This window comes from Cervus canadensis, chromosome 12 (assembly GCF_019320065.1).
Source record: "Cervus canadensis isolate Bull #8, Minnesota chromosome 12, ASM1932006v1, whole genome shotgun sequence".
Taxonomy (NCBI): Eukaryota; Metazoa; Chordata; class Mammalia; order Artiodactyla; family Cervidae; genus Cervus; species Cervus canadensis.
Window position 1 is genome coordinate 55,846,564 of NC_057397.1, and position 26,850 is coordinate 55,873,413.

At 36.8% G+C, this 26,850-nt stretch overlaps 1 protein-coding gene across 2 annotated transcripts in view; it reads right to left on the reverse strand.

Annotated features, from left to right (window-relative positions):
* ZFPM2 (zinc finger protein, FOG family member 2) overlaps positions 1 to 26,850 on the reverse strand; it is a 503,208-nt gene that overhangs the window by 219,597 nt on the left and 256,761 nt on the right. For both annotated transcript variants that reach the window (XM_043483902.1, XM_043483903.1), the window contains exon 4: positions 25,495 to 25,613. In XM_043483902.1, coding sequence (XP_043339837.1) covers positions 25,495 to 25,613 — 119 coding nt within the window. The remainder of the gene's footprint in view (positions 1 to 25,494; positions 25,614 to 26,850) is intronic.

The window sequence follows — 26,850 nt, forward strand, 5'->3', positions numbered from 1 at the left end:
AAGAGTTGCACTGTTATTTCTGCTATATAGAAATGTTCCATATGGAAACCTAAAAACAGACTCGTCAGCAATTTCTTTTTGGATAATGTTGTACCTGGAGTACTTTTACAAGGAAAGGTGGAATCAGCACAGTCACTGTATGTCATTTTCCCCTTAGTTTTATCATAGAAAAAAAGTCTTGGGCATGCATTCTCAAGTAAAAGGCATTGTGACTATTCTTATGTCAAATTTAACACAGTTAAAGGGCCATAGTTCTAAGTTTAAAGGGTAGCTATTTGAATGCTGTGTGGTGTCATCTTCACTTTTGTCCCATATATGTGCCATTCATCTCTAGGGCTGTTAAATTTTCACCTCTGTACACAATCCTCAAAATAATTTTATCTGTTCTAGTTAAGCCATTAATTAGACTGTAAACTCCCTGAGGGCAGGGCTATTTTGCTTACTTCCTAAGTCTGCTCAAATGGAAAATTAAAAAAAAAAAAATTTTGTGTCCTGAAAGCCAAATGCTTTATTTATTAAAGTCAGAAAATTTCAAATACGCTTTGATATTGGATCAGTCACAATAAGGATATCCAGCAAATTTCAGAGAGGCCTCTAATAATTTTACACAACTCGTTGCATAAATTTCTCTAAAAAATGGGGAATGACAGAAGATAGAAGGTGGGGGAGAATTATTTCAGTTCTAATCTCTTTTGACAACATTTAGAAGTACCATAGGTTAATCAAAACAAAATTTAACATTGCATGGAAATAATCTACAGTACACTTTGAAGTGAACTGGGCTGATGATTTAGTAGCTCACTGAAATATTTTTAAACTGACTTAAAAATCATTTAATCCTAGCAGACAACCCAACAGTTTTTGAGGTTTACCATGTTCTCTTTTTGCCCCAAGGCATTTCCACATTAATTAATGCTCTAAATCTTCTGTCACCTCCAACACACACACACATACATACAAACATACCAGAAACCCTCCCAACTCACAAATACTCTTAATCTAATTTGTTCTTATTCATTCTACAGGCCTACCTCCCTAAGATATAATTTCTATTTTCATCCCCAAATATATGTTAGGTATTCTTCTAGCATACTATATTTCCTCCTTTAGCACTCATAATATTATTGCTAATTAACTATTACACAGCAGTTCTCCATTTATTTGTAATTCCCACTAAAATGTAATCTCTGGGATAACAAGATCGACGTTTATTTCAAATACACCGAAATACATTCAGTGCCTACAATCATAGCTGGCATCTCTTCAATAATAAATGCTTGTTAAATTAATGAATAGATGAATGAAATAAAATATATAAATAGTTACTTCGTACACAACAACTCCTACTCAGAACACATATATGATTTAACTCAGACCAGACAGTTATGCTTAGTGGTAAAGAACCCACCTGCCAGTGCAGGAGACTTAAGAGATGAGGGTTTGATCCCCAGGTCGAGAAGATACCCTGGAGGAGGGCATGGCAACCCACTCCAGTATTCTTGCCTGGGAAATCCCATGGACAGAGGATGCTGGTGGGCTACAGTCCACAGGGTTGCAGAGAGCCAGATATGACTAAAGCGACTTAGCACACACTCATGCAGGCAGTTATGTACTTAAAACAAACAATACTTCAAGGTTAACAGGATTTGGGGATCTAGATCCTTAGAGAGGAAACTGGAGATCACTGGGCGCTGATATCAGTGGAAATGAAAAAAAAACAAAACAAAACAGGTAAAAACAGAAACTGTAAAGGTTTTATACTATTTTTCATATAGCTGTTTGGTGCTTCCTTCTTTTAGAAACACCCTATTTTCACCACATGTCTAGCATGGAAATCCCTCAGCTCCCAAAAAAGGTACATTAAGGTATTTAATTATTTTTTTTCTGTGTAGGTGAGATAACATGGTAACGACTATTAAATACCTGATAATGTGTAAGGATTATGGTGTGAAACACTGTCTCGCCTAGATTAGTTCCCAATGCTTCCCTGACCCAGTTACGAGTGGTATTATTTATTCCATCATACTTCCCCTTCCTCAAAAGGGTCATTTGCTTTAAGCACAGCCCCAACACCCCAGTGTGTATAGCCATATGCTTGCCTCTTAGAATCAATGTTCCACCTTTAAAGACAGGAACATAGAGTTTCAAATAACAGTTCTGATATCCAGTGTGGTGTTTGCATTTAACTGATCATCCCAACTCTAGCTGTGAGATACAGGCCACTGTCAGATACCTAGTACTTTTCAGGACATTGTCCAGACTAGTCTCCCTGGGCTTTATCGGAGGGTTTTATCAGGCCTCCGCATGATAAGAGTTGCTACTATTTGCCAAGTTGGAATTTTTGTAAAATTCCTTAATTTTCTGTTGTTAATCCATCAAATACAAACACATGAAAACTTATCTTACTCTACAAGAAGAAATGATTGTTGGACTGAAAAGTACTAGGAGATAGAGGCCTGGGGGTAGCGGGGCTGTCTTTAGTTTATTTAACTCTATCAAAACCAGGCTACTTGCTGCTCTTAACACCCGAGGAAAACGGAATCTATGCACAGCACTAGACTCCCTGATGGCCGTTTCCTTGGTGTATTCAGAGTCAGAATTTAGACAGAAGTAACTTACTCTCCCTAAAATATTTTGCTGTTGTTGTTAGTATATGATAAAATATATTCTGTTGAGGATGTACAGGCATAATTTTTAGAAATTTGAGAAAAAATAAAGTGAAAACATTTTAAAGAGAAATAATAACTCTGTAGTTCCAAAATTAACCTTTAAAACATTTCGAGTAATCTCTAGAATTAGTTCAGAGTACCGTCCTACTAAACAGTATTATAATTTAGAACTTCTCAATATTTAAAAATATTGATTTTTCATCAGCAAAGTCATTTTTTAATTTGCTGAAAAGGCTAAAGTATAATTTAGGCCTTAAAAAAAAAAAAAACTGTAACACTAAACTGCAACAACAAAAAGGGAGGTATGATAAAAATGCTTTACTTTATGAGGAATTTTATAAATAAAACAGAAAATTGTTTAGCCAGTCAACTTCATATAAACATTTTAGGTATTGCAAATGATCTTTTCTTATAAGGTTTTATGACCATAGTAGTTGGCAAGAGGGCTATTCCATGATGCTCTGTTAAAATAGATGGAGAATGAGAAATGAGTTGGACAGGCTGTGCAGGTTCAGAGTTCTGAGCCCTGAACTCGACTTCAGTGGAAAACTCCTCTCATTTACTTCAGCGCCTTTTCTCCAAACCAGCACTTCCGCCCATGTGTTTATTCTCCAGCCCTCTGGGAAGTCACCTTTCATCAAAAGAAGTGCGCTAATCTTCCGCAGTTTCACTGCCATTGGCACCTCTAGCCTCCTCTCTGCTGCTTCCATCTGAGTATACATGAAGAAAAGCTTTCAGGATTCTCAACAATACAAAAAAGAAAAAAAAAAAATCTCTTTACTGTCCTGGCAGATGAAAGACCTTAGTCTCAAAACTCAGTTGATCATAATCAGTAATCATAAAATGCATGAATCCAAGAAAGCTATCCTCTAATTTTTATATTTTCAGAAACATACTGTAAATCTGTTGCCTACTTTTTTTCTGTAAGCATTCAAAGGCAAAAATATTCTTTTATAACAACTTTATTGTCAAAATTTTACAACATCTATTGTGTAAAACCATCCCAAATACTATGAAAAATGTAATACTCAGTGTTGTTCTTCATACATGAGTGTGTAACCAAATAATACATATAAGAAAATATATAACCAAATAATAAGAAAATCTTATGAAGTTGGAAGAGTTTAGGGAAGTGATAAATATGAATGATGTCCCACTCCACATTCTATTAATTTTAAAAAATATGAGTAAGTTCCAAATATAAATGCAGTCCAATAAAGGATTCAAGAGCTTGGCTTTATTAAGACTAAAGATGTTATATGACTGATTTCTCCTTTTACCTTTTCTACCTGAAGTTCCATTCAGCACAAATTTGAAGGAAACTACCTGTATTTCTGGATATTTATCCCTAAAAGAATTCCTTGATTACAAATCTACCAGATGTTGCCAGGGAATTCCCTGGTGGTCCAGTGGTTAGAACTCCATGCTTCCACTGGCTAAGGATGCAGATTCAAGTCCTGGTCAGGGAACCTAAGATCCTGCAGGCTGTGTGATGTGGCCAAACAAATAAAAAGAGCCCCCTAAATCTATCAGATGTCACTAACCAGAGAAAGGAAGAACATGGGCAGCTGCAGCACTTGTTCCTCTCAGGCAGATAAATAACCACACTAAAAACTGAAATCCATTCCTGCCAAACATGTCTGTTTGGAATATTCATGGTGTGGACCTTACATCAGGGCTTCTCAGCCTTAGCACTGGCAAACTCTGGGGCCAGCTCTTTCTTCACTGTGGGAAGCTAGTGTAACTCTAGCCTCCCACACACTAGAGGCCAGTAGCATTGCTTTTCTTTTCCTCCACACTCCTCTTTCCTGCATCCTTGGCCTCCAAGTTCCCACAACCAAACCTGTCTCCAGGCATTGTCAAATGTTCCTTAGGGGCAAAACAGTCCTTGGGCAAGAACCAGTGAATTATTTGGGTTTCATTAATGAAGAGTTATGAACACAGTCTTTCATTCTTTCCAATTCACTTTTCTGACCTATATCAGTATAAAAATATCATGTATTCTTATCAGAATAGGATATCCAGGTAGGTTGGTCGATAAAATTACAGTTTCCCCAAGACCTCAATCTGTACTTTTGAGCACAAAATCCTTGAAAGAAACCTTGACAAGATGAAGTTGTACAATTTCATCCAACAAATGATCTCACCTCAACACTCACACTAACTTTACTATTAAGCAAAAACAGGCACATTTTCAAATATTGATTCCAACTAATGTCTGATCCTAACAGGCATGATCTTATCAAGGCGCCACGATAATAGAAGGAGTGTCACAGTTAAACAGAATAGGCTGGGATAAGATCACAATCTTCTTCACAATGATGTGATGGTATCACAGAATGGGGATAGTATTCTAAGTAATTATCATTAATAGATCCTGGCAAAGGAAAGAGCAGCCCTTACTGGGGTCTAAACAAATTTGGGTGAGATAAACCAAGGTTGTTGAGAATTTAAGGCACCAGGTGCTCTTGAAGTCATTTTTCAAAGTTTAAAATAACTAGATTTTAAGTGAACAGGGAAGTGTAGAATGATTTTAGTAAAATGAACATGCAAGGGGAAAAATGGCCCTTTATTATTGATACAGGTGCATTCATTTGTCTTTCTGCCCATTATATCCATTTTGGTTATTTCTATGCTTTGATCTAATTAGGGTATTTATAAACAGGTTAGTTCTAGCTACTGAATGAGGTTAAATGCATTAGCTATTTGCAGTCTACCAGACATCAATCTGATAAATTAATCTCTATCACAAGAAACTGAAAAGGTTTGTTTATATTCCTTAAGTCTTTGGTACAGCTGTAGTATATTCACATGATACTAGGTAAGGCACCTTAATACAGAAATAGCTCAAAAGAGCTTTTTCCACCTTTAAATTTAAGATTCTTGTACTACATTGATTCATTCATCCATTGGCCCCTATGCCTTAGTACACAAAAGCTCACAATTATCACTTCAATATTTAACTTTTCATTGAAGCAGGGAAGTTCATGCAATCTACAAAAAGAGTCACGATGACTTTTTAACTACTCATTAATGACAGTTTAATAGACACAATGGGAGATTTTATCTTAGGTCTATTATATAAATCCATTGCTGCTTCCTGAAACTGTTATGTTTCTTACATTGAGCTAAATAAATATTTGCATGGAAAAAAGAGACTAGTGATCATTAGTCTAAACAATTAATAGAACACAAACAGTTTTGCTAGAAACTTACTATTGAATGGGCTTCCCTAGTGGCTCAGAGAATAAAGAATCTGCCTGAAATGCAGGAGACCCAGGTTCAATCCCTGGGTTGGGAAGATGCCCTGGAAAAGGGAATGGTTACTCAGTCCAGTATTCTTGTCTGGAGAATTCCACAGAAAGAGGAGTCTGGTGGGCTTCAGTCCCTGGGGTCACAAAGAGTTGGACATGACTAAGTGACTAACACTTATTTACTACTGAATAGATCATTACTCCCTCTTCTTTTATAAAAGAGAGATAAAGTCCTTTTCTAATCACTGTGATGCAACATAAAGTTAAACAAATGATATAAGGGGATTAAATTAATAAATGTGACCAAAAGGATTTTTCTCAGTTACTTCTTCATATGTCTTGAGAGCATGATTATGATTATTACAAAAGCGATGTTATTATTCTTATTCACACTCTGTCTAGATTTCTCTGGGGAGGGGGAAGGGAAAGTCAAACTATATCTTAGTTTGTGTTTCTCTTTTCAAATGGGTGATTAATTACAGGTGCTGAAATCTTTTGGATAATCACTGAGGATGAATGCATCGCTGAAATCAGCAGTACATAGAGAACTCTAAAAGCTACTAGTTGTTAACATGGTAAAACAAAACAGAACATTCTACACTTGGTATCTTGTCTAAAAATAATGCAGTCATTGACCTTAACCTTATCAAACTAGTCCCATCATCAAGGTCAAATACAACAGTAAGTAACTTCAGTAGGGCATGAACATACCACAAGTATTTATGAAACAACTATATCTGTACCTTGCATCTTTCTATAAAAAGTACTCACAAATAAAAATATTTTTTCAGTAAATGATTTTAATTTTGAAATAGAACTGTGAGATTTGTCAAAGATTTAAGATTAAAAAGTTTATCCACTGTTTAATCTTTTCAGAACCTCCATTTCTATCTCAATACCATAATAGAAAATACACATGGGCAAATCTCAAATATGTATCAAAAGAGACCAAAAGCTGCAATTGTTGTCAGTATATAACCTTATATGTTAGGAGATATTCTTTTACTTTGACCAAAGGAAAAAGAACAAATGAGAAGTTATTCAGTCAATCGCTGGGCTCTCGTTTGTGGGGAGAGACATCACTGATTAATGGATGGATTCTGAAGCGTTCACTGGGCTTCCCTGGTGAGTCGGTGGTAAAGAATCTGCAGGAGACATGGGGTTCAGTCCCTGGGCCGGGAATATCCCCTGGAGAAGGAAATGGCAACCTATTCCAATAGTCTTACCTGGAAAATCCCATGGACAGAGGAACCTGGCAGGATGCAAGCTGCAGTCCATGGGGTCTCAAAAGAGTTGGACATGACTCTTGTTTGGTGACTAAACAAAAACAAAAAGCAACTGATGCATTTTGGGTCTAGAGGACTATTTTATGTCTATGTAGCAGATAAAGGGACAGAAACAGCACAGGTATGGTGCTAGTTTTCCAGACTTGCAACACTTCACAAGAGTTAGTCATTGGCTTGGTTCACAGAATGGCAGGAATGTCAGGCAGCTAGCTATATTTGAGTTTCTCTTAGAAACCACCAGGATGCACCCTGCTAATTCTATTTCCAGTTTCCATTCTGCAACAATGAATCAAACAAAGAAAGGAAACTATCTGAAAAAAAATCATTAGTTTGTGGAAAGATATATGGAAATACTGATTTTTGTTCCTTCACACACTACGGGGATTTATGCAAAGAGAAAGCAAATGTCACATAGTGAAACTAGGAGCTGACTCTGTTGCCAACAGGCTCATCACTATTTTTCATCTTTGTAACACACACACCCACGATATGCTCTTTTTCTTCAGCCTGCTAATCAGGGCAGTGGTACCTGATAGTGGATGATTGACTAAAGAAATCAAGATTGAACTTATTCCCTGAGGCACCCTGCACCTCAGATCAAAGAGTGCACGTGTGGCATCCTGAAAATGCAATCCAACTGCTCTCACCTCTTAACTCCCTGACACGGGAACCAAAGACAATAATCCTTACAAATCAGAGCTACTGTCTGTAAAGAGGGAGCATAGAATTAGAGGGAGAAATTCGAAGATCTGGACTGACTCAGTTAAATAACCTCTTTTTGGACTGACTCAATTAAATAAATTCTTTTTTAAAAGCTTACAGCTAGTTCTTACTTTCTAACCCAAATATCCATTCTAATCTCAATGACAAATTAAGAACAGCCATATTGGCTGCTAAGTGCTTAAAACCAAGATGATCTTTTTGCAAAAGAATGGATAGAAGCTGATCCAGAAATTTTGCTGTATCACAAATGCAATGAGGTTTATTCCAAGAACTGGACAGAAATACAGGTGCTAAAACATCTTTTAAAAAGTCTGTAGCACCTTTAATTACACTGTCATTAAAAAAATACTTCTTTAGCTATTTCAGAAATCACATCTAATTAAATGATGGTTAACAGAAATATTATAAAGACTTACCTACTATCTCATAAATAAGAGTACATAGAATAATAACAAAGTTCATCCTGATATAGGATCAGATTTTTAATGGCATAAACAGCATTATAAATATCAACGGAAACTATATAAATGTAATTAATGCCTGTGGAGTTACGAAGTTACCTCTTTTTTAAATAAGTTTTCTAGCATATTCAGTTACATTCAATAGATAGCATTCTTCTTAAAGTATAATAAAGAAAAGTGCTAACTTGAACCACTCTAGTGAACATTCAGTCACTTCACTGGGAAATCTGCTTTACTCCTACATACCTCAATGATGAAAGCACTTCCATGTTATCAATAGAGCATTAAAATTAATATCCAGGTGTAATGCTGATGGAATCCAAAACTTTTACCATTTTAGGTTAAGTTTTTTTTTTATTTTAATTCTGTTATTTCACAATTAGTCAATATAGATTAGATAGATTTGAGATGAGTCACATCTGCAAAACAGAAGCAAATTACTGAGAAATTAAGTTCTATAAACATTATGAATACTTTGTATTATTTGACATTAGAAAATATTCAACTCGCCCTACAATGCCTTTCAGGAGAAACTAAGGGAAAACAATACAGCAGAATAAGATAAGTGAAAGCTTGATTGCTATAACAGACCACATAAAATGGACTGTACTTCTTATTCCTACTGATTTCCCTTTTTTTCAACTTTAAGATAACTAACTACATACGAACTAAGGAAAGACAGTTGGAGAACCACTGAGAAGATGCTACTCAAATAGCAGGCCGTGCATTCCTTTGAATGCTGTCAAACAAGCTAAAAGGAGATGACTTGCTTCTCTTTTCAAAATCTCAGTGGCTACAGCAGTATAAAAACAACAGAAGATTGAGTACCCTTTTCTGTCTACAATGTGAGTGGTATATAAAATTTGCAATATTAGCAATACTTCATAACAATAACGCCACTAAACCACTCATTTCTTAAGTTTGAAGATAAATGCTGAAAACTGAACATTATATTCAGTATCCCTAAATCAATTAAACTGTTTGAATCATGAATAATCACAAAATATTTATTATATCATCTTAATGAAGGTTATGGACAGTTCTCAATAATTCAAATGTATAGAGAATAGAGAGTAAGGGGAAATGAAAACTCACAGAAAATCAAATAATATAAAAGGGCACTTTGCACTTTATGTTTGTATATTTTTTCATTTCTCACATTTTCTTTTTCTTTTCTTACTATATTTGCCACTAACAAACATTAACATTTCTATAAGGCTCTAGGTAATCAAGAATTAAAACACCTTTTCCATCATCCAAATTTATACATCAAAATGTTCTATATTTATTCTAAGTTACCTACTGGAATACTTAAAATATCACTATGGTAGTTTGTCAATTACATGCTTTGCCATAAGATAAAATAATGAAATTACGAGGAAAAATGAGAAACATTATCAATATTTACAATGTTGTCCAATCTATGACAGAATAAAGCACTAAGCTTTTGTAACTTGTTCAAAAATAGAGGTGTGCTTTATTTCATGATACTATTTTATTTAGGAAATAAGCACATCACTTGAGTTAACAAAATAAAAATGAAAATACCAATCTTATTTGTTGACTTAAAAATCAACCAATTTGCCGTATGTGTGTATAAACTTATGTGTGTGCATGGCTGTGTGTGAATATGTTTTTTTGTGCATTAGGTTTGCTTAAAGTAATATATAAAGGGTACATAAAGGGTATGGATAGAATTCAGTTATATTTAAATACTCATATAAGGAGTAATGATGCTTGGTGAGAATTTAGTTTTTGTACCCTCACTTTTTAGCAGAGTTCCTGACTTGCAGCACATACTTAATTGAGTCAAGTTTTCTTCAAGATGTCCTGCACAATACATCTTGCTAGTAGGTAACAGCAAGGGAAGACTGTTAAATTAGTTATGAAATAATTAAAGTAATTATCCCACTTCCCTCTCATGTAAAAAAGATAAAATAACTGTAAAAAAGATAAAAATAACATACCACTTGGAAGACACACAATTTGGTGGGGGATTAGAGTGATAAGTTAAAATGGGTCTGTCTCCACTCTTGTAACCAGCCCCTTAGGTCACCAAAGCCCAAAAATTTATATTGTGCCCATTCCAGCAAGTGCATTTTATGATTAACTTCAAATACAAATAGATGGCCATATAAGAAAAATCTGAAGGCTCTTCACAAATGCAAAGTAAGATTGAGAAAAGTGAAAGTCCCTTAGTCACGCCTGACTCTGCGATCCCATGGACCGTATAGCTCACGAAATTCTTCTGTCCGTGGAATTCTCCAAGCAAGAATACTGGAGCGGATTGCCATTCTCTTCTCCAGGGGATCTTCCCAACCCAAGGTTCGAACCCGTGTCTCCCGCATTGCAGGCAGATTCTTCACCATCTGAGCCACTCCAAATATACCTATCCTTCTGGGACTTCTTTTTTCAGGAAGAAAAAGTTGTGATTTGAAATGACATTGGTAAATATGTCCCTTTCCTTCTAGTTTATCTATCCTCATACTTACATACAAACATTATTTTAAACAGAACTTAACAGTTTGAGTTAAACTCAGCAAAACAAAGAGATTAAAGTTGAATGGGAGTGTGTCTATCATCAGGGCTCAGTAGAGGGAATACACTTCACCTCTAGGCAACTGAGCCTGCCTAACAGCATACCACCATCCTTGGAATGTGAGGTCACTGCCTATCATTCATCCCTTTGACAACCACTTTGTTTTGGACTCTTTATGCCTGTATGTTTATTTATAACCTGCCAGAATAACAGTGGAATGAATGAAAGAAAATCCTAGTAGTATCTGTTAGTTTAAAGATGCTTAAAGATTACTGCTGGTTACAGGATGACGACTTTTCCGGCCCCCATTCACTAATTGCTCTCTGTTTTCTTTTTATTGTGGTGTGCTATAAAATACTGCTTCTATTTTACTGGTGCTTCAGTTGTCTTTATTTTTTTTTTTTCCTTTATGAGTAAGAATGACTTTATTTTAGCTAGGAATATCAGCTCAGTTTCTAAAGCTTACTAGAATTCTCTTAGCTATATGAATTTTTAGGAAACATTTAATGTTTTTTTTTTTTTAAATCCAGAGCAAAAATAGCACATTTATCCTCAAAAATTCCAATAAATAACAAAGGTACATCAGGCTCCAAAACAGCTTAACTGAACCATATGTGAATCCAAAGGCCTGCCAAAAGAGAGTCAGCATTATAAAAGGTAGTTTCATATTTCATCCAGCCATAAAATAGGAACCTACAGTATATAAAATGCACTGACCACTTGCACAGAGCTCATGATGACAATAGCATAGAAACACATTGTCAGCAGATAAGTGACCTCCATACACACTCTGGGAGCTTCTTCAGTTTTTTGTGGTTTTTTTCTTTCTTTTTTCTGTTTTTTGTTTTTTTTAACCTCGATTGGCTAATCACAGATTATGGGAACACAAAACTTAAAACAGCATCTTGAACCTCAGTCCCTCTGACAGTTTCAGAATTTCACCATTGAAATATTTCATTAGAAAATCTTCAAGAAGCAGCAGAAGGTCTGGCAAGGAACCCTTAGTTCCCATTAAGGGCCTCTGCCGTCGTCCACAGCTCGTCTAGTCCAAAACGGCACTCTGTACTCTCACAAATTCTCTCCAAAGCCATCCGAATCCTCTTTTCCTTATCAGGATGATACAGACTCGCATCATCCTTGGAGCCTTCTGACAGGGGCACAGCAGCTGGGGGTGGGGGGATGCTACAACTGTTCATTGTTTCCTTTCACAAAACACTGCCACAGGGCGCAGATTAACACCAAAAAATAGATGGCTGCAACTGAAGAGAAACATTTTTCAGAATGCCTCCACTTGATTAATGAAGTAATGGAGCGGACCACGGGTTGACTTTTGTCACGCACTCTTCCTTCAACCTTCTCCTTCTGGAGAATCAGCAACGATGAGAACGCTTCTGCCAACGTCCACTTACTCTTAGGAGTCATTTTCACAAAGTTGGAAGGAAGGCCACGGTTATTAAAATTGCCATGTTCCCGGCTGGAAATATTCAGGTAAAGGATAAATTCTTTTCACCACCTCTGAACTACTGCATTGAAGGCAAATGCTATGTTTCTGCCCAGCCTCCCAAATCCCCTGCCCCCAGAGTTGATACTTTATTTGACATGTACTTGGTAGCTCATTTGTAAAGAATCCACCTGCAATGCAGGAGTCCCCGGTTCAATTCCTGGGTCGGGAAGATCCACTGGAGAAGGGATAGGCTACCCACTCCAGTATTCTTGGGCTTCGCTGGTGGCTCAGACAGTAAAGAATCTGCCTGCAACGTGGAAGACCTGAATTCAATCCCTGGGTTGGGAAGATGCCCTGAAGGGAAAGGCTACCCACTCCAGCATTCTGGCCTGGAGAATTCCCTGGACTGTATAGTCCATGGGGTGGCAGAGAGTCACACATGGCTGAGCGACATTGACTTTCACTTTGGACCCTGATGCTTATCTCAGATGCACAGGAGGTGCACTGGGCGCCTTCCACAGAATAACATTCTACACATGCCTGGGGGGCAATGACTTTAAGACGCAAGGTGGTAATAATGACACACCCAAGATTAGCATCGTGCTGCCCGTCCGTGAGATAATGCTCGCACTCACGGGGCTGTGCTGCGCTGCGCCTAGTCGCTCAGTCATGTCCGACTCTCCGCGACGCCACGAGAAACAAATGGTATTTGCTTCACTTCTCAATAAAAGCTAAAACCTAAGGCCCATGAACTGCCTCTGCTCTTCCAAAGTTTGTCCCCTTTCTTTCTTATTTTACGGTGCGTCGCTGTCTGCCTAGTGACGTGCCTTATTCACTCCATTCTGTACCAAGCTCTAAACTGCCATAAGTAACGAAAGAATTGAGTTAGCATTTTAAAATACAAACCGAACTCAAAAGTGAATCAGACAGGGTAAATCACTTTTCCAATTGTCTGAAATCCCCAATCACACACCTGAGAAAAGCTTTCTGAAGAAATACTCCTTACAAAAAGAAAACACAAAGGAACCAGGATAATTCAAAAAGCAGTTTGACCACTTAACCTTTCTTTTTCTTCCTAAAAACATGTTTTTTCTCTTGTTTCTGGGGTGATTGTCTCCTTAGATGATAAATACTCTAAGTACATACCTTGTACTTCTCTAGGCTATGAGTTCTCAGAATACTGATGCTAGCTAATCAATAAGTATGTGTATATTTGTGTGTATATAAATACATGTGTGCACACATGTATGAAGATGTATATGTACAATGATAGCCAAGAGTGCTTTTTAAAATATGTTCAGAGAGGGGACAGACGAGAAAAGGCTGGAAGCACAGTTTGGCAAATTAAGGGAATGAGTAATCTACTTTCTATTCACAGGCATAATAAAAAGTAATCTAGATTGTATAACAATCTGTATATTTTTCAAAGTGACTAAATGCATATAATTTTATATAATTTTACAACAACTCTAAGATGTAGGGCTGGTATTATAACCCCCATTTTATAAATGAGGAAACTGAGAGCAGGTGTGATTACCCAAGACAGCACTTTGGGTAATAACAGTTGGGACTAGTATCAGACTACTCTGATCACATCACGGGCTCTTTCACATGCTTTCTCCCCATTTCTGATCTTTACAACGTGTTAGTGTATGTTTCTCAAAATTACTGAAGGAGAAATACTCAGCAAACAGCCTGCCTCTGGCTCCTATTTCCCATTAGATTTTACATAACTGTTCCATATATTTTCATTCATCTTTCTATGTCCTCATATTAATAATCAATTTCTAAACAAATTAATCAAGAATGTATTCCTGAGTTTCTATATGGAGTAGCTTTTCTAATTCAAAAACAAGAATAAAATGTATCTCATTTTTATGTGTATCTTTTGCTTATCAGTTAAACTTTGATTTTTGGTTATGATGTTTTATAATATATGTTAGTCTTTTCTATTTAAATTAACTGGATTTTCTTTTGTGATTTCTCCCAGTGCTACTATTATTTGAAAGTCCTTCCTTATTCAGAGGCGAGGTAACTATTTATGTTCATTATCTTAGCAGTAAACAGCCTCTGAGATGGCCCCCAGTGATCACAGCCTTTGGTTTTAAGCCCATGTACAATGCCTTTCCCTTCAGAGTGGGCTAGACCTGCTGATTCAATTTTAATAAAAAGAATTCAGCAAAAGTGATGGGATGCCTACTTCCAAGACTAGTTTATGAAAAGACTATGATTTCTGTCCTGGGCTCCTTGTCTTGCCCTCTCATTTGCTTGCTCAGAGAGGAGCCAGTTGCCACGCTATGAGCTTCTCAGAGAAGCCTAGGAGGCAAGGTACTGAGTCAACAGCCATGCAGTGACCTTTCAAGCAGGTCTTCCTTTGGTTGAGACTTCAGATGACACCATAGCCCTGGCTGTCACTTTTTGAATCCAGCCTTGTATGAGACACCGTACCAAAGACACACAGATAAGCAGTGCTCATGTTTCTGACCCTGAGAAAAGAGTATGAGAAAACCACAAGATGTAGGCATATAACCCTACGCTTCATTCTGAGCTCCTGACCTTTAAAATAGAAAGAGACATAAACCATATAAAATAGCACAAATGATATACAAATTACTAGAATCAAGAAGCCATAGTTTTGTTGAACTAGGGCAAAGGATTATATTTTTTAAAGTGATATAAAAGCAAATGAATAATACAGAATGACTTTAAATTGAATACTTAAATGTACAAGGAAAAGAGATGCTCATCTCCAAAACAGTTTCTCAAATAAGTTTGAAAGTTTACAAAAACATCCTAGAAATATTATTTTATTTTTCCTTCATAAATATATGTAAGAATTATTGCCTCTGGACATCATACAACATCAACATGAGCCTTGTAGGAGTCACTTGGACAGGGTCAGACTCACAAACCTGCCTACATCAGGAAAACCTCTTGTGAGACTAAAGACTGACAATGCCAACTGAGAGCTAATGTTAAGATATGATATTTAATTAATGGTGTCCTGGGAATATCTATTGATACTTAGTAATAAAATACAGTCAGATATTTTATGAGTCCAATATGTCCAATTTAAAGGGTTATGCCTATGTAATATTGATTTGTAAGAACAAACAAAAGGAATACAAAATAGCACTTATGTCCATTTCTTTAACAGTTATCCCCAAGTTACTGAATGTATTAATTATGCCCAGTATACATCATTTGCTAAATTTTTGTAACACTGGAACAATATATATTATAACCATGTGAATAACAGGGAAGTGCTCATGCCGAACAATTGTTTTATAAAGAGCTGTGGAATGGCAAGTCTTGAAAAAGTCAAGGAGAAAGACTTTAAAAGGCAAGCCAGATATATCAGCAAATAATCAACAAAATTTTGAGTCAACTTTGTAAACTGCTCCTCACAAGTGTGTTATCATTTTACCTTCTCCTCCAGCCAAAAACATTTTTTCCAACTTTATATTCCATTATCTGTGTTACAGGAACAGCAGAGCTATAGTTTGCAAATCATTCCCTCACCACCCAAGAATCTGATAGACTTTCCTTAGGGAACAGGGATTCTACCCGCTACGGGACCCTGAAGCTTGAGAAAAGATTTACAAACAGGAACAACTCCATAAAGAGAATCTGGATGCTTAAACCAATAGCCAAACTGCATCTTTCATACCTATGCTCATGGAAAAGGTTGTGTTACTCATTACTCTTTTCAACTTTATATACATTGTCTTCTTAGTAGAGCAACTTTAATCATATTAAATGACATGAAGTAGTTACTCCTTCCAGACATTGATTAATTAATAGCATATCACAGAGTCATTTTAATAACTCCATGAGAAGACCATTTTCAATAAAAATTCTCCTTGGAATTCTAGAAAAAGGGAATAATAAATAATCTTAAACAAACCAAAAAAAGATGCTTTCTGTTTATTCAAACTTGGCCTAAGTATAAGTAAAGAGTTTTAGCCATGTAGCATAACCCAAAGGCAAAATGTGTTTAAATTTCAGGCACAGATCAGTAGGTTAGACCCATAAATAAAACTGTCTATATACAGCAAGAAATTGTGTCTTTGTGTTCTTACCTTTCAAATCCAAGTGCAAACATAAAGAACCTAGAAAGAGTTCGCCATCAGAAAAAAGGCAAATTAAAGGTAATTGAGATTAGCAGACAGACTAGCTACGCATAAAAGGTGTAATTTTAGGAGGCAGATACAAATTATTAGAAAAGGCAAAATATATGTTTTCATTTCAATATTATTTTCCCACATTACAAAAGAATTCCATCCACAGCCAATATCACTATGACTACATTATAATACAATAAATCCCTTCAGATCCATATATAATCAACCTCGCTCATTTGCTTTGACAGATTTGAATTGTTGAGTAATTCCTTGGAGTTTGGTTTCTTTCTTTCTGACTCAGATTCTACAGGATGCTTTCACTAACTTGGGACTTCATGCCAATCTCTCTTGTCCCTGAGCGCTCTCCTCTTCCACAAACAAACAGAAAACAAACAAAAAGTCCTCCTCTGATTCTAGAAACCAAACCAACACACCATTTTCCAAGGCTCTGCTGTACTGTGTCTTGCCTCATGTCTTCTTGGAGCAGCTTCCACTGTCCACTCAATTCCCATTAATTCTCCACATGGCAGATAGAGTATAAGAGAAGGCAGGATCTTGGCCTCCCTAAGGGACAAATCTACAATCTCCATCAATAATGAATTTCACCAACGTTTCCTCAGAGGAACAGGGTACAATTAAAAAGGTTATAAGTCCTTGCACTACTAGAACCTAAGGGCATCCGTGAATGAAACCAGCTTAAGCCCAATTAGAGGAATCAGTACATTTGTCTTCTCTTGGAACAACCCTGCTCTTACGGTTCCCATCAATTCAGTATAAATCTGACTGATCTTATCCAAGAAGTTAATAGAAAATTGCTCACAGTGGGCGACTGCCACCTCAGTTTCCAAGCAGAGACAGATGGAATTTCCCAGATGGTTTGTCACTGGAAAGTGCAAGGCTGGATGAGACTTCACAGAAAGCATGGTAGAGCAGAATACCTTCTTGGCCTTCACCCAGGTCATAGTGAAGGATTGAAAATGGATTCTGTTACAAACAAATCTTAATTGCCTCAATGGGTTCACCACCTTGTCCTCTTTAACTCCTTCAAAGGGGTGCTGATCTTACACTGAAATTTGTCAATATTTATCAAGAAGTCATCATAGGCATATCTTTCTGTTAGGTAAAACTTGACAAAATAGATATAGTTATCCTCCTCTACTGCATAATACATTCAAGTGAGATTAAGAAAAAATTATAAACAAATAAAACAGGCACAAGATGGCATTAACTGTGGCACTGTATTGCTAAGTTGAACAGATGAAGAGAGATCTAAGAGGAAACAGGAAAAATGGGTATAAAGACTCAAGGGGAACACAAGGATCTTGAATAAAGAAAGATGTGCATCATTTGCTGATACTGGAGAAAAGTTAAAGGAAAGGATTAATTGACTCATTTTCTAAAGGTTATTTGCTGAGCCCTTGCTATAAACCAGACATTGTTCTAGATAAGAAGGATACAAAGATAAACGATAAATAAATAGCACATAGTTGGTGGCACTAGTGGCAAAGAACCTGCCTGCCAACGCAGGAGATGTGAGAGGTGGAGGTTCGATCCCTGGGTCGGGAAGATCCCCTGGAGGAGGGCATGGCAATCCACTCCATTATTCCTGCCTGGAGAATCCCATGGACAGAGGAGCCTGGCAGGCTACAGTCCATAGCGTTGCACAGTCAGACACGACTGAGGCGACTTAGCGGCGGCAGCAGTGAATGGGTGAGATAGACAAGTAAAGAGATATTTGGAATTATGCAGTAAACGTTCTCATCCTAGTAAGCCTAAAGACCATAGAAATATCTGAGGAGTTGATATCTATTCCAGACTGGAGGCTTTAGGGAAGGTCCACTTTGGGGTAACCTGGGGCTGAGTCTTGAAGTGAGAATTGGAGGTAGTGTGATAAAAAAGGGCAGGAAGGGGGAAGCACAGGGCCTTGTGGATGATCAAACAGCACAGCCAAATGCACAGAGACATGAGAAAAAGAGTATATTCACATTGCAGGTGGCTGAGGGTGACTGGAAGCTACACTGAGCGTGGAAACGGGGTAAGAGACAGAGTTTGGGTTCTCTTGTGCCCTTGAATGATTTCAGGCACACTAGTAACAAGCTTTGCTATAAGGACACAGTGTGATTTGGGTAAAGAAAAGGAAGACAGGAAGGAAGGCAGAAAGAATAGCTAGAAGAATACTGTGATAATCAAGGAAGAAATGGTGGGTGTTTCACCAACAGCAGTGGCAGTAGGAACAGAAAGAAGGGAGTAAGCATGAAGAAAGCAGAGTTATGGTACTTGGTTCCTGGACATGAAAAGGAGAGTCTTGGAAGATGTTTGGCTCTGAATGGATGACAAAAACAAAGCTGTTAGTTATAGGCAATAAAGGAAAGGTGTGTGTGTGTTTGTGCCTACATGTGTGTGCACATACACATATGACTATGTATGTAAATGGACCTATGAGACGTGAGAGAGGAGAGGTATGAATGGAAGGAGCGTGACGTGGAGTAACTCGTAGAATGGACTGTCTGCAGAGGCATCAAAGGAGAGGCAGAAATTTAGGTTTAAAGTGACTACAATTTGGAAGGCAGGGAAAAGGGCACAGAGACAGTAGGTGGAAACAATAATAAACTCTCCTTACGACTGTTGAGTTGGAGGAAGTCAGTGGGAAAGGCTTGTAAAACAGTTGAAACGTGCTATTAGAGAAAGGGTAAAAAGCCAAGGTTAGAGATTTTTTTTAATTTAAATGTCATCTGTAAATTAGTAGCTGAAGCTTTGTGAGTGGATAAGCTCCCTGAGGCACTGGGAACAGAGGGAGAAGAGAAGAAAGGCCATAGTGTTTTGGGAAACATAGTTAAATTTAAAAGAGCCAAGACCCAGAGAGACATGAGAAGTAGAAAAGTATGGGAGTCCTGAGCCCAGATTAGAATGAATATTAAAAGGAGGATATTATTCACAATGTCAACATCAATGGAAAGAAATATAAGACCCAACAAAAAGTCATGCCTCAGCAACATTATAAATTATATCACTGAGAGGGTGAAGCTGGGAGGGCGTGGGTGGGATTGGTCAGATTGCTCATGGTGAGGAAATTCAATTAGATCATATTTTTATTTTAAAGAGCATTTGTTGAATATCTATTATTTGCCAGAGGCAGTGATCTAGAATTGAATAATTATGATTTTTAAAAATCTATACTGTCTAGAATCTCAGCAATAATTTGGCTATTATGTTCCAATTTATTTCATTATTATATCTTAGAAGCTGTCTTGGCATGGCTTTCCCAGAAGGTTACCTTGATACTGATTCAAGTGCAAGTAGTTTATCTGGAGGTGACCTCAGAACAGTTCAGTGGAGGTGTGGAGAAGTAAGCAGGAAGGAAAAGGAAGCCCATAAAGGATGTGTTATAAAACTGACTGGAGCTCAGTTTCACTGGCAAACTCTAAGAGCTCTTGTAAAACACTTTTCATATCCTAATGGAGAGGCAAGGAAGCAGGGGGGTATTTATCTACCACCTTCTGTCCCTCACTGGTTGAGGATTACTTTTGGAAACATTAATTCTCCAGCACTTCACAGCTTGCCTGGCTTGCAGTAAGTTTGCTCCTGAGGCTGGAAAAAATGTCCTCAAACAGAAAGTCAGAGATGTTTCCACTAGGCAGCTTTTGACACTATAGGTGAATGCTAGGGACGTATGGGTGGAGATATAGTCGCTGTAGGGTGTGAACAATGTGAAGCCTGAAGACTTGCAATGAATGGGCTCAGAGACTGGTGCTGGAAGAGTTAGAGCTGGAAGGGTGCAATGGAGATATCTATTAATTCTAATATTTCCTTATGATGTAGATCAGGAACCTTTAATTCTTTCCTCAACCACATTTCTATGATAACAACTACCTTTAAAATTAAGATGGAATTTAATGTGCACAGTATTTCATTATTAAATCAATAAAATTTTATCTATAGTACCCTTTATAAATACATTTTCTGTTCGTAGAATTCAGTATCACAACCACATGGTAAAATAAAACAAGGCTCCCTTCTGACTGAATGACATCAATAAAATGAAAATTCTATGTCAAATTTCATTTGCTGAATTTAACAGATTGTGATAAGTTTACTATTATGTAGTAGGTAACCTTGGACTTTCTATTTATGTTCTGTTTAATTAAGTATGCATGTTGCATGATTCCAGCAGGCAGGTGGCTGAATAAGACTAGTTACCTACTGAAAGCTGATTCACTCAAAAGAGAGAGGGAGAGCAAATGTCACTAATATTGTAGACACCAACCTTCCAAATAATCAGTGCTGTCTGATAATTATTAAGCACTTACCATGGGCTAGCAGAGCAGAGATTTAGCATATTACAAAGATCTATGTCTTCAGGAGAAAATGGGGGAACTTCAAAGGCACAATATATAAATACAGAAATTCTAAAACACCTCCAAACAGATATTGATCACAATTTAAACTGATTTTTAAAATTCCTTCCTTGTCAATAGTCCTTTGATATTTTCAATGAATAAAATTGTAAGACTTTCAAAAACATGAAATTTGGGTCACTGTGATAGCACTTAATGTAAATTATTTCTTGACACAGAAGTAGGAAGCTGGAAAGAAAGCTAGGCTCCCTTACTGGTTAACAATTCATACAGGAGTGGAAGACTGTACCTGAAAAAACTAAAACTTACAATATACCACAGACCTTTGGAACTGTGATGGTTAATTTTGTGTATCAACTTGGATGGTGTTTTGTTGAGACTGACATTTGAATCAGGGAACTCTGAGTAAAACAGACTGCCCTCCATAATGTGGGTGGGTCTCACCCAATCAGAAGAAAGCCTGAATAGGACAAAAAGACTAGCCTCCCCAAATAACAAACTTCATCTATACCGTCAGCTCTGCTGGAGCTCCAGCCTGCTGACTCACACTGCAGATTTTCATCAAGCCAACTCCATGATCACGTGAGACAATTCCTTATAAAATATATAAACATACACACATCACATACCCTATTCTGTTTTGCTGGAGACCCTGAACTAAAACAGTCTCCTTGGAAAATAGTCAAATTTAGGCATGTAAAATCCCCAAGTGCCAAAAGTCTATAGTTTTACTTATTTAATTTGGTGTGTCTTTTCAGTTTTAAACTTGAAAGATTTTAATGGACCCATTTTTACAGGTGACTGAGTAGTAATAATATCAGTATTTCTTGATAATTCATGTATGCTACCTCATTTAATCTTTGCAAAACCCTGACAAGCTAGGTAGCAATATTATCCTTATATTATATATAAAATTTCTAAAGATGGTGTTAGATTGCAACATGGGGGTCTCAACTCAGATTGAGTTGACCTTGGTCTAGTCATTCAGCTTCCCAAAGTAGCAGTTTCCTCCTGTGAAACAAAGGAGGAGAAAAAGGATATTATCTTCTCATATGCTCATGCAAGAAGTAAATGAGATATAAAACCTGTAAAGCACTTTGACCCTACCTGGCCCAATGAAAATATTAACTATATTCTGCTGTTAAGCATAAACTATCTAACAAGATAATGAGGTGTGAAAAAAATTTTCTTTATTTCTGTGTTCATTGTGTTATATGATTCCAAGAAGAGCATTTTGTCAAATCAATCCTTTTGATGTTTCCATATAGCCTATATTTCTGGTAATGTTCTATATATATATATATCCAAATGCCTGGTCTGCAAAGGCTTCCTGCAGAAGGTGGCATATTGCTAATGCACTTCAAGATGGGAACTTGAAAGATATAAAAAGGATTTGACATCTGGCATGGTGACTCAATTAATTATTGTGTTGGATTAATTAGTTTACTGGGTCTCTTGAGACAACATCATGAGCTTGAACAGAGTAACATAACATTGGTTGGTGAATAAGCAATTTAAAAGAGTGAGTTAATTCCAAATTTGACTTCAGGTTGGGTAAGGTAGGGTAAGGTAGGGTTAATAGATTATATATTGTATGATGAAGAAAATTTATCTTCATGATATAAAACCTATAGTAAATGATTGTCAAAATTATAAAGAGGTAATAAAATTGCGGAACTACTTGAATTAACATCTAATTCTTTAGTCATGATAGCTATGAAGTATTATAACAAGTATTTTGCCCAAAGTAAGAAAAAAGAACCTGCTTGTAATCACTGCATATTTTCTTCCAAACCTTTTAATAAATTTAGAATTCATGTAAAGAAATCCCTAATAATTTTATCATACTCAGATCATGTTACAGATGCTATTGGGAAGGAGTGTGATCTGGTATTTAAAAACACAGATTCTGGAATAAAAAGGCCTGAGCCTTAATTTCCTTATCTATAAATAAGATTTTAAATAGGACCAACTTCAGAGGTTTGTTTTGAGGAGTAAAGGAGCTAATACATTTCTAATTCTCCATATAGTGTCTAGAAAAGAATAAGTACACAGTGTAACTTAGACAATTATTCTATAGAAGTAACAGTAGTACCAAGAGTACTACTAGTAGTATTACTTAATAACATAAAATCAAAAGTAAATTCTGGGAAGAAAATACTATTATCAAAAAAACCTTTTTTTTAAGTATATTTTAGCAAAGCAGCTACATTTTAAAATAGAAAAAAATTCTATAGTTTAGGGAAATAACATGAATCAGATGTTTAAATTCTAAGACAAAAGAAGAAAACTAGGTTATTAAGATTATTTTCTATTAAATAATGATTCACCACAACTGGGTTTTTGATACTCTAAACAGTATCCATGCACTTCAAATGGTACCAAAAATACCAAAATGTCACACCTATAACTGAATTATTTAAATGATATTAAGTATGGCATAAGATAGCTTTAGAGTGGTACAGAAATATGAAAAAAAATTATATCATGTCTAAAAAACAGGAAATTATTTCACTGAAAAATTAAACTTCCACAGATAGGTTTACTTTCTATACATCATAATTTAGCATATGCTAAAGATGTATAAAAAGCATCATTCTACATATATATCATGATATAAAGATTAATTAAAAATTACAATTTTCATAGAGATATTATGCTGATATAATAAAAAGGAAAACGTGTTTCTTACATCAACAATAGCTGACACCTAAGTGGCATTACACTTTTGAAGAAATAGCAGACAAATGACTAAAGTTTGTGTTGGTGTCTGATACACAGTGATAAATAAGATAAATATCTTATTGCCTAAAACGTTTTGAAAGCAATGCTAGAGTACCAATAGAAACGCCCAGATAAAATGGGTTTTGAAAAGGATTTAATTCAACCTTTGATGTTGAGACAATCGTCCCCTTGCCTTTGCTTGATTAAGCAGTATAATAGCTAGCATCACCCTATCAAAGGAATCAATAGAACAGTCCACTATACAACTCAACCACTAAGGTCAGCAGTGCTTGCGGGGCCGCTTCTCAAACCCTTCTGCAGCAGGTACCCTGGACCACCACACATTACACTGCCCCAGATTATTAAATGTTAAGCCTGGTCTGTCAGCTTGTTTGGTTCTTATATACATGTGGAGTCTCCTACTTTATCCTTTTACGGATAAACACAAGGATTTAGAAAGTAAAAAGCACACTTCTAGGATCTCTTATGCTGTTTAAAAGTTGGATGACACAAATGTTTCTTGTTTATTCCAGTCATTACGTTTAGTTAAATCAATAACCTCTTTCTCAATCACATGGCACTAAATAAGCAGAGATCTGCACATACTAGTTTCTTTCATGTAATAACCCGAAGAAGTGATTTCTTTCATGTAATCAACTGAAAAAGGAAAGTAACATTGCTGAGTCAAGTACACTTGTCAAAACCCCTCTGGGAGTTCTTACACTTCCACCCCCACCACCTCAATGCAGATAGAGTCATTTAGCAGGCATGAAACTCTTCCTACATAAATGGCATTTAGAGAGAGGGACTTCCATTTCATATATATACAATTTCTGGATCTCCTAAAGAATATAAAATATTTTTATCCCCAAGTTTTTCACTTGTATTATCACGCATAATAGGAGAGGCCCTAGTGTCCTGATTTCTGGACCTTGTGCATGTTACCTTACTAGGCAAAAGGAAATTAAAGCAGATGGAGTTAGGGTTGCTAGAGTATCCTGGATTACTCAGGTGGGCCCAATGTAATCACACGTGTTCCCGAATGTGGAAAGGGGATACAGAAGAGTCAGAGTCAGAATAAAGTATGTAAAAGACTCAGTCAGCCATTGCTGGTTGTGAAGATGGAAGGCAGCCGTGAGCCACGGGTTGTGGACAGCCTTTAGAAGACAGAAAAGCAAAAAAAAAAAATCTGTCCCCACCTTCTAGAAGCTCCAGCAAAAAAAACCCTGCAGACACTTTGATTTTAGCCCTGAGAGATTCATTTCCAACTACAATATGATGGACTTGGGTTGTTTTAAACCACAAAGTTTGTGGTAACTTGCTGGAGCTGCAATAGGAAACTAATATATTGAATTAAGAAATGAAATTTAAATGTAATCAAATATTCCATTTTTCCATAACTTCTTAAGATAGCTAATCAATCGTTCATATAATTTTTCCCAGAGGTAGACTTTCTAAGCTCAGAATATTTACAAAAAAGTTAGCAAGAAAAATTATGATGCTGATCACTTATCCTCACTCTTTAAAGTACAAATAGAATTGCCAAGCAATATCAAGGTTGTTTATTTCTTGTTCATCATGTAAACTCATAATGTATGACAATTTGTGTCATCTTAAGAAGAAAAGCATTTGTATATATTATTAAATATGAACAATATTAGTCTGGCTATGAAGATAAAGCAACCTTATAAATTACCTTACTAAATAACCGTTCAGTGTGATTAACCTGTTTCCTTCTAAATTCTGCATATAATACTGTCAGAGACAAACCACTTGGAAAATATTCCAGTTTTACAGTCCATGAAAAAGAAAAAGCAAACTGTCACTTTTCGTGTTTTCACCAGGAAGCAAGCAGAGATAATTTCTGTACTATGACAAAGTATTAAGAGTCAACCATCTCAGAACATCCACATACCAAGGAATTATTATTCAAGTCCATTTTCCCAGCGAATGGTCCCCAGGTGGTTCCCACTGGAAGTTGCTGCCGACTCTGAATTTTTCGCTCTCCATCTTTCTGAAACACCTCCAGCTCTCCTGCAGACAATGAACACATGAGCGTTTAAGTACTTTCACTTGTGTTTTACCAACAGCTGACTCTTTGTGTGTGTTTGGTCTACAAGCACAATATTCTCAGGATTCATATAACGAGAATTGATTATGTTCATCTCAACTGATCCTGGTATCTTGGGAGAATAATAAAACTTGTTCTTTTAACTGTATTCACATTTAGTCCAATTTCTTTCTTGAGTTTTGCACACTTGTCTACTGTAGGGCTTCCCAGGTGGCTCAGTGGGTAAAGAATCCGCCTGCAATGCAGGAGACGCAGGCAGACCTCGATTTCCATCCCCGTTTTAGGAAGATCCCCTGGAGGAGGGCATGGCAGCCCACTCCAATATTCTCGCCTGGAGAATATTGCTCCTTGCATGGACAGAGGAGCCTGGTGGGCTACAGTCCATAGCATTGCAAAGGGTCAGACCCGACTGAAGTGACTGAGCATACATGCACACACGTCTACTGTAGTCAATTCTATTCAGTAAATAAGAACCAGAAATTAGAACACATCTTCAAAATGCACTGATACAATGTAAAATCAGACAGGAAACATTAGGGCCATAGCTCAGAGTTAAAATCCCTATATTTGATCACCAATGTAAGTGAAACATTGCAATTAAAGATACATATGGAGTGAAGTGAAGTGAAAGTCACTCAGTTGCGTCCGACTCTTTGTGACCCCATGGACTATATACAGTCCGTAGAATTCTCCAGGCCAGAATAATGGAGTGGGTAGCCTTTCCCTTCTCCAGGGGATGCTCCCAACTCAGGGATCGAACCAAGGTCTCCTGCATTGCAGGCAGATTCTTTACCAGCTGAGCCACCAGGTAAGCCTAAGAATACAGGAGTGGGTTGCCATTTCCTACTCCAGAGGGTCTTCCCGAACCAGGGATTGAACCTGCATCTCTTGTGTCTCCTGCAATGGCAGGCGGATTCTTTACCACTGTGCCACCTGGGCTTCCTAAAAAGATATATACCTTAGGCCATAACTCTACTACAGTGATACAAGACTTTTGTGAACATGGAGAGTTGTTTTTTTTTTTTAAGTGCTTGGCAATTTCCAGAAATTACTACTAGTTTCAGTGGATAGGACAACTACATGTGCAAACAGTGGAGGTGTATGTTTTCCCAAATAAAAAAACAATGTTCAATCAAAGTCGTTATGCTTTTATATTTAGTACTTTAGGCAAGACTTTATGCTACAAGTTTGGACAAAAAC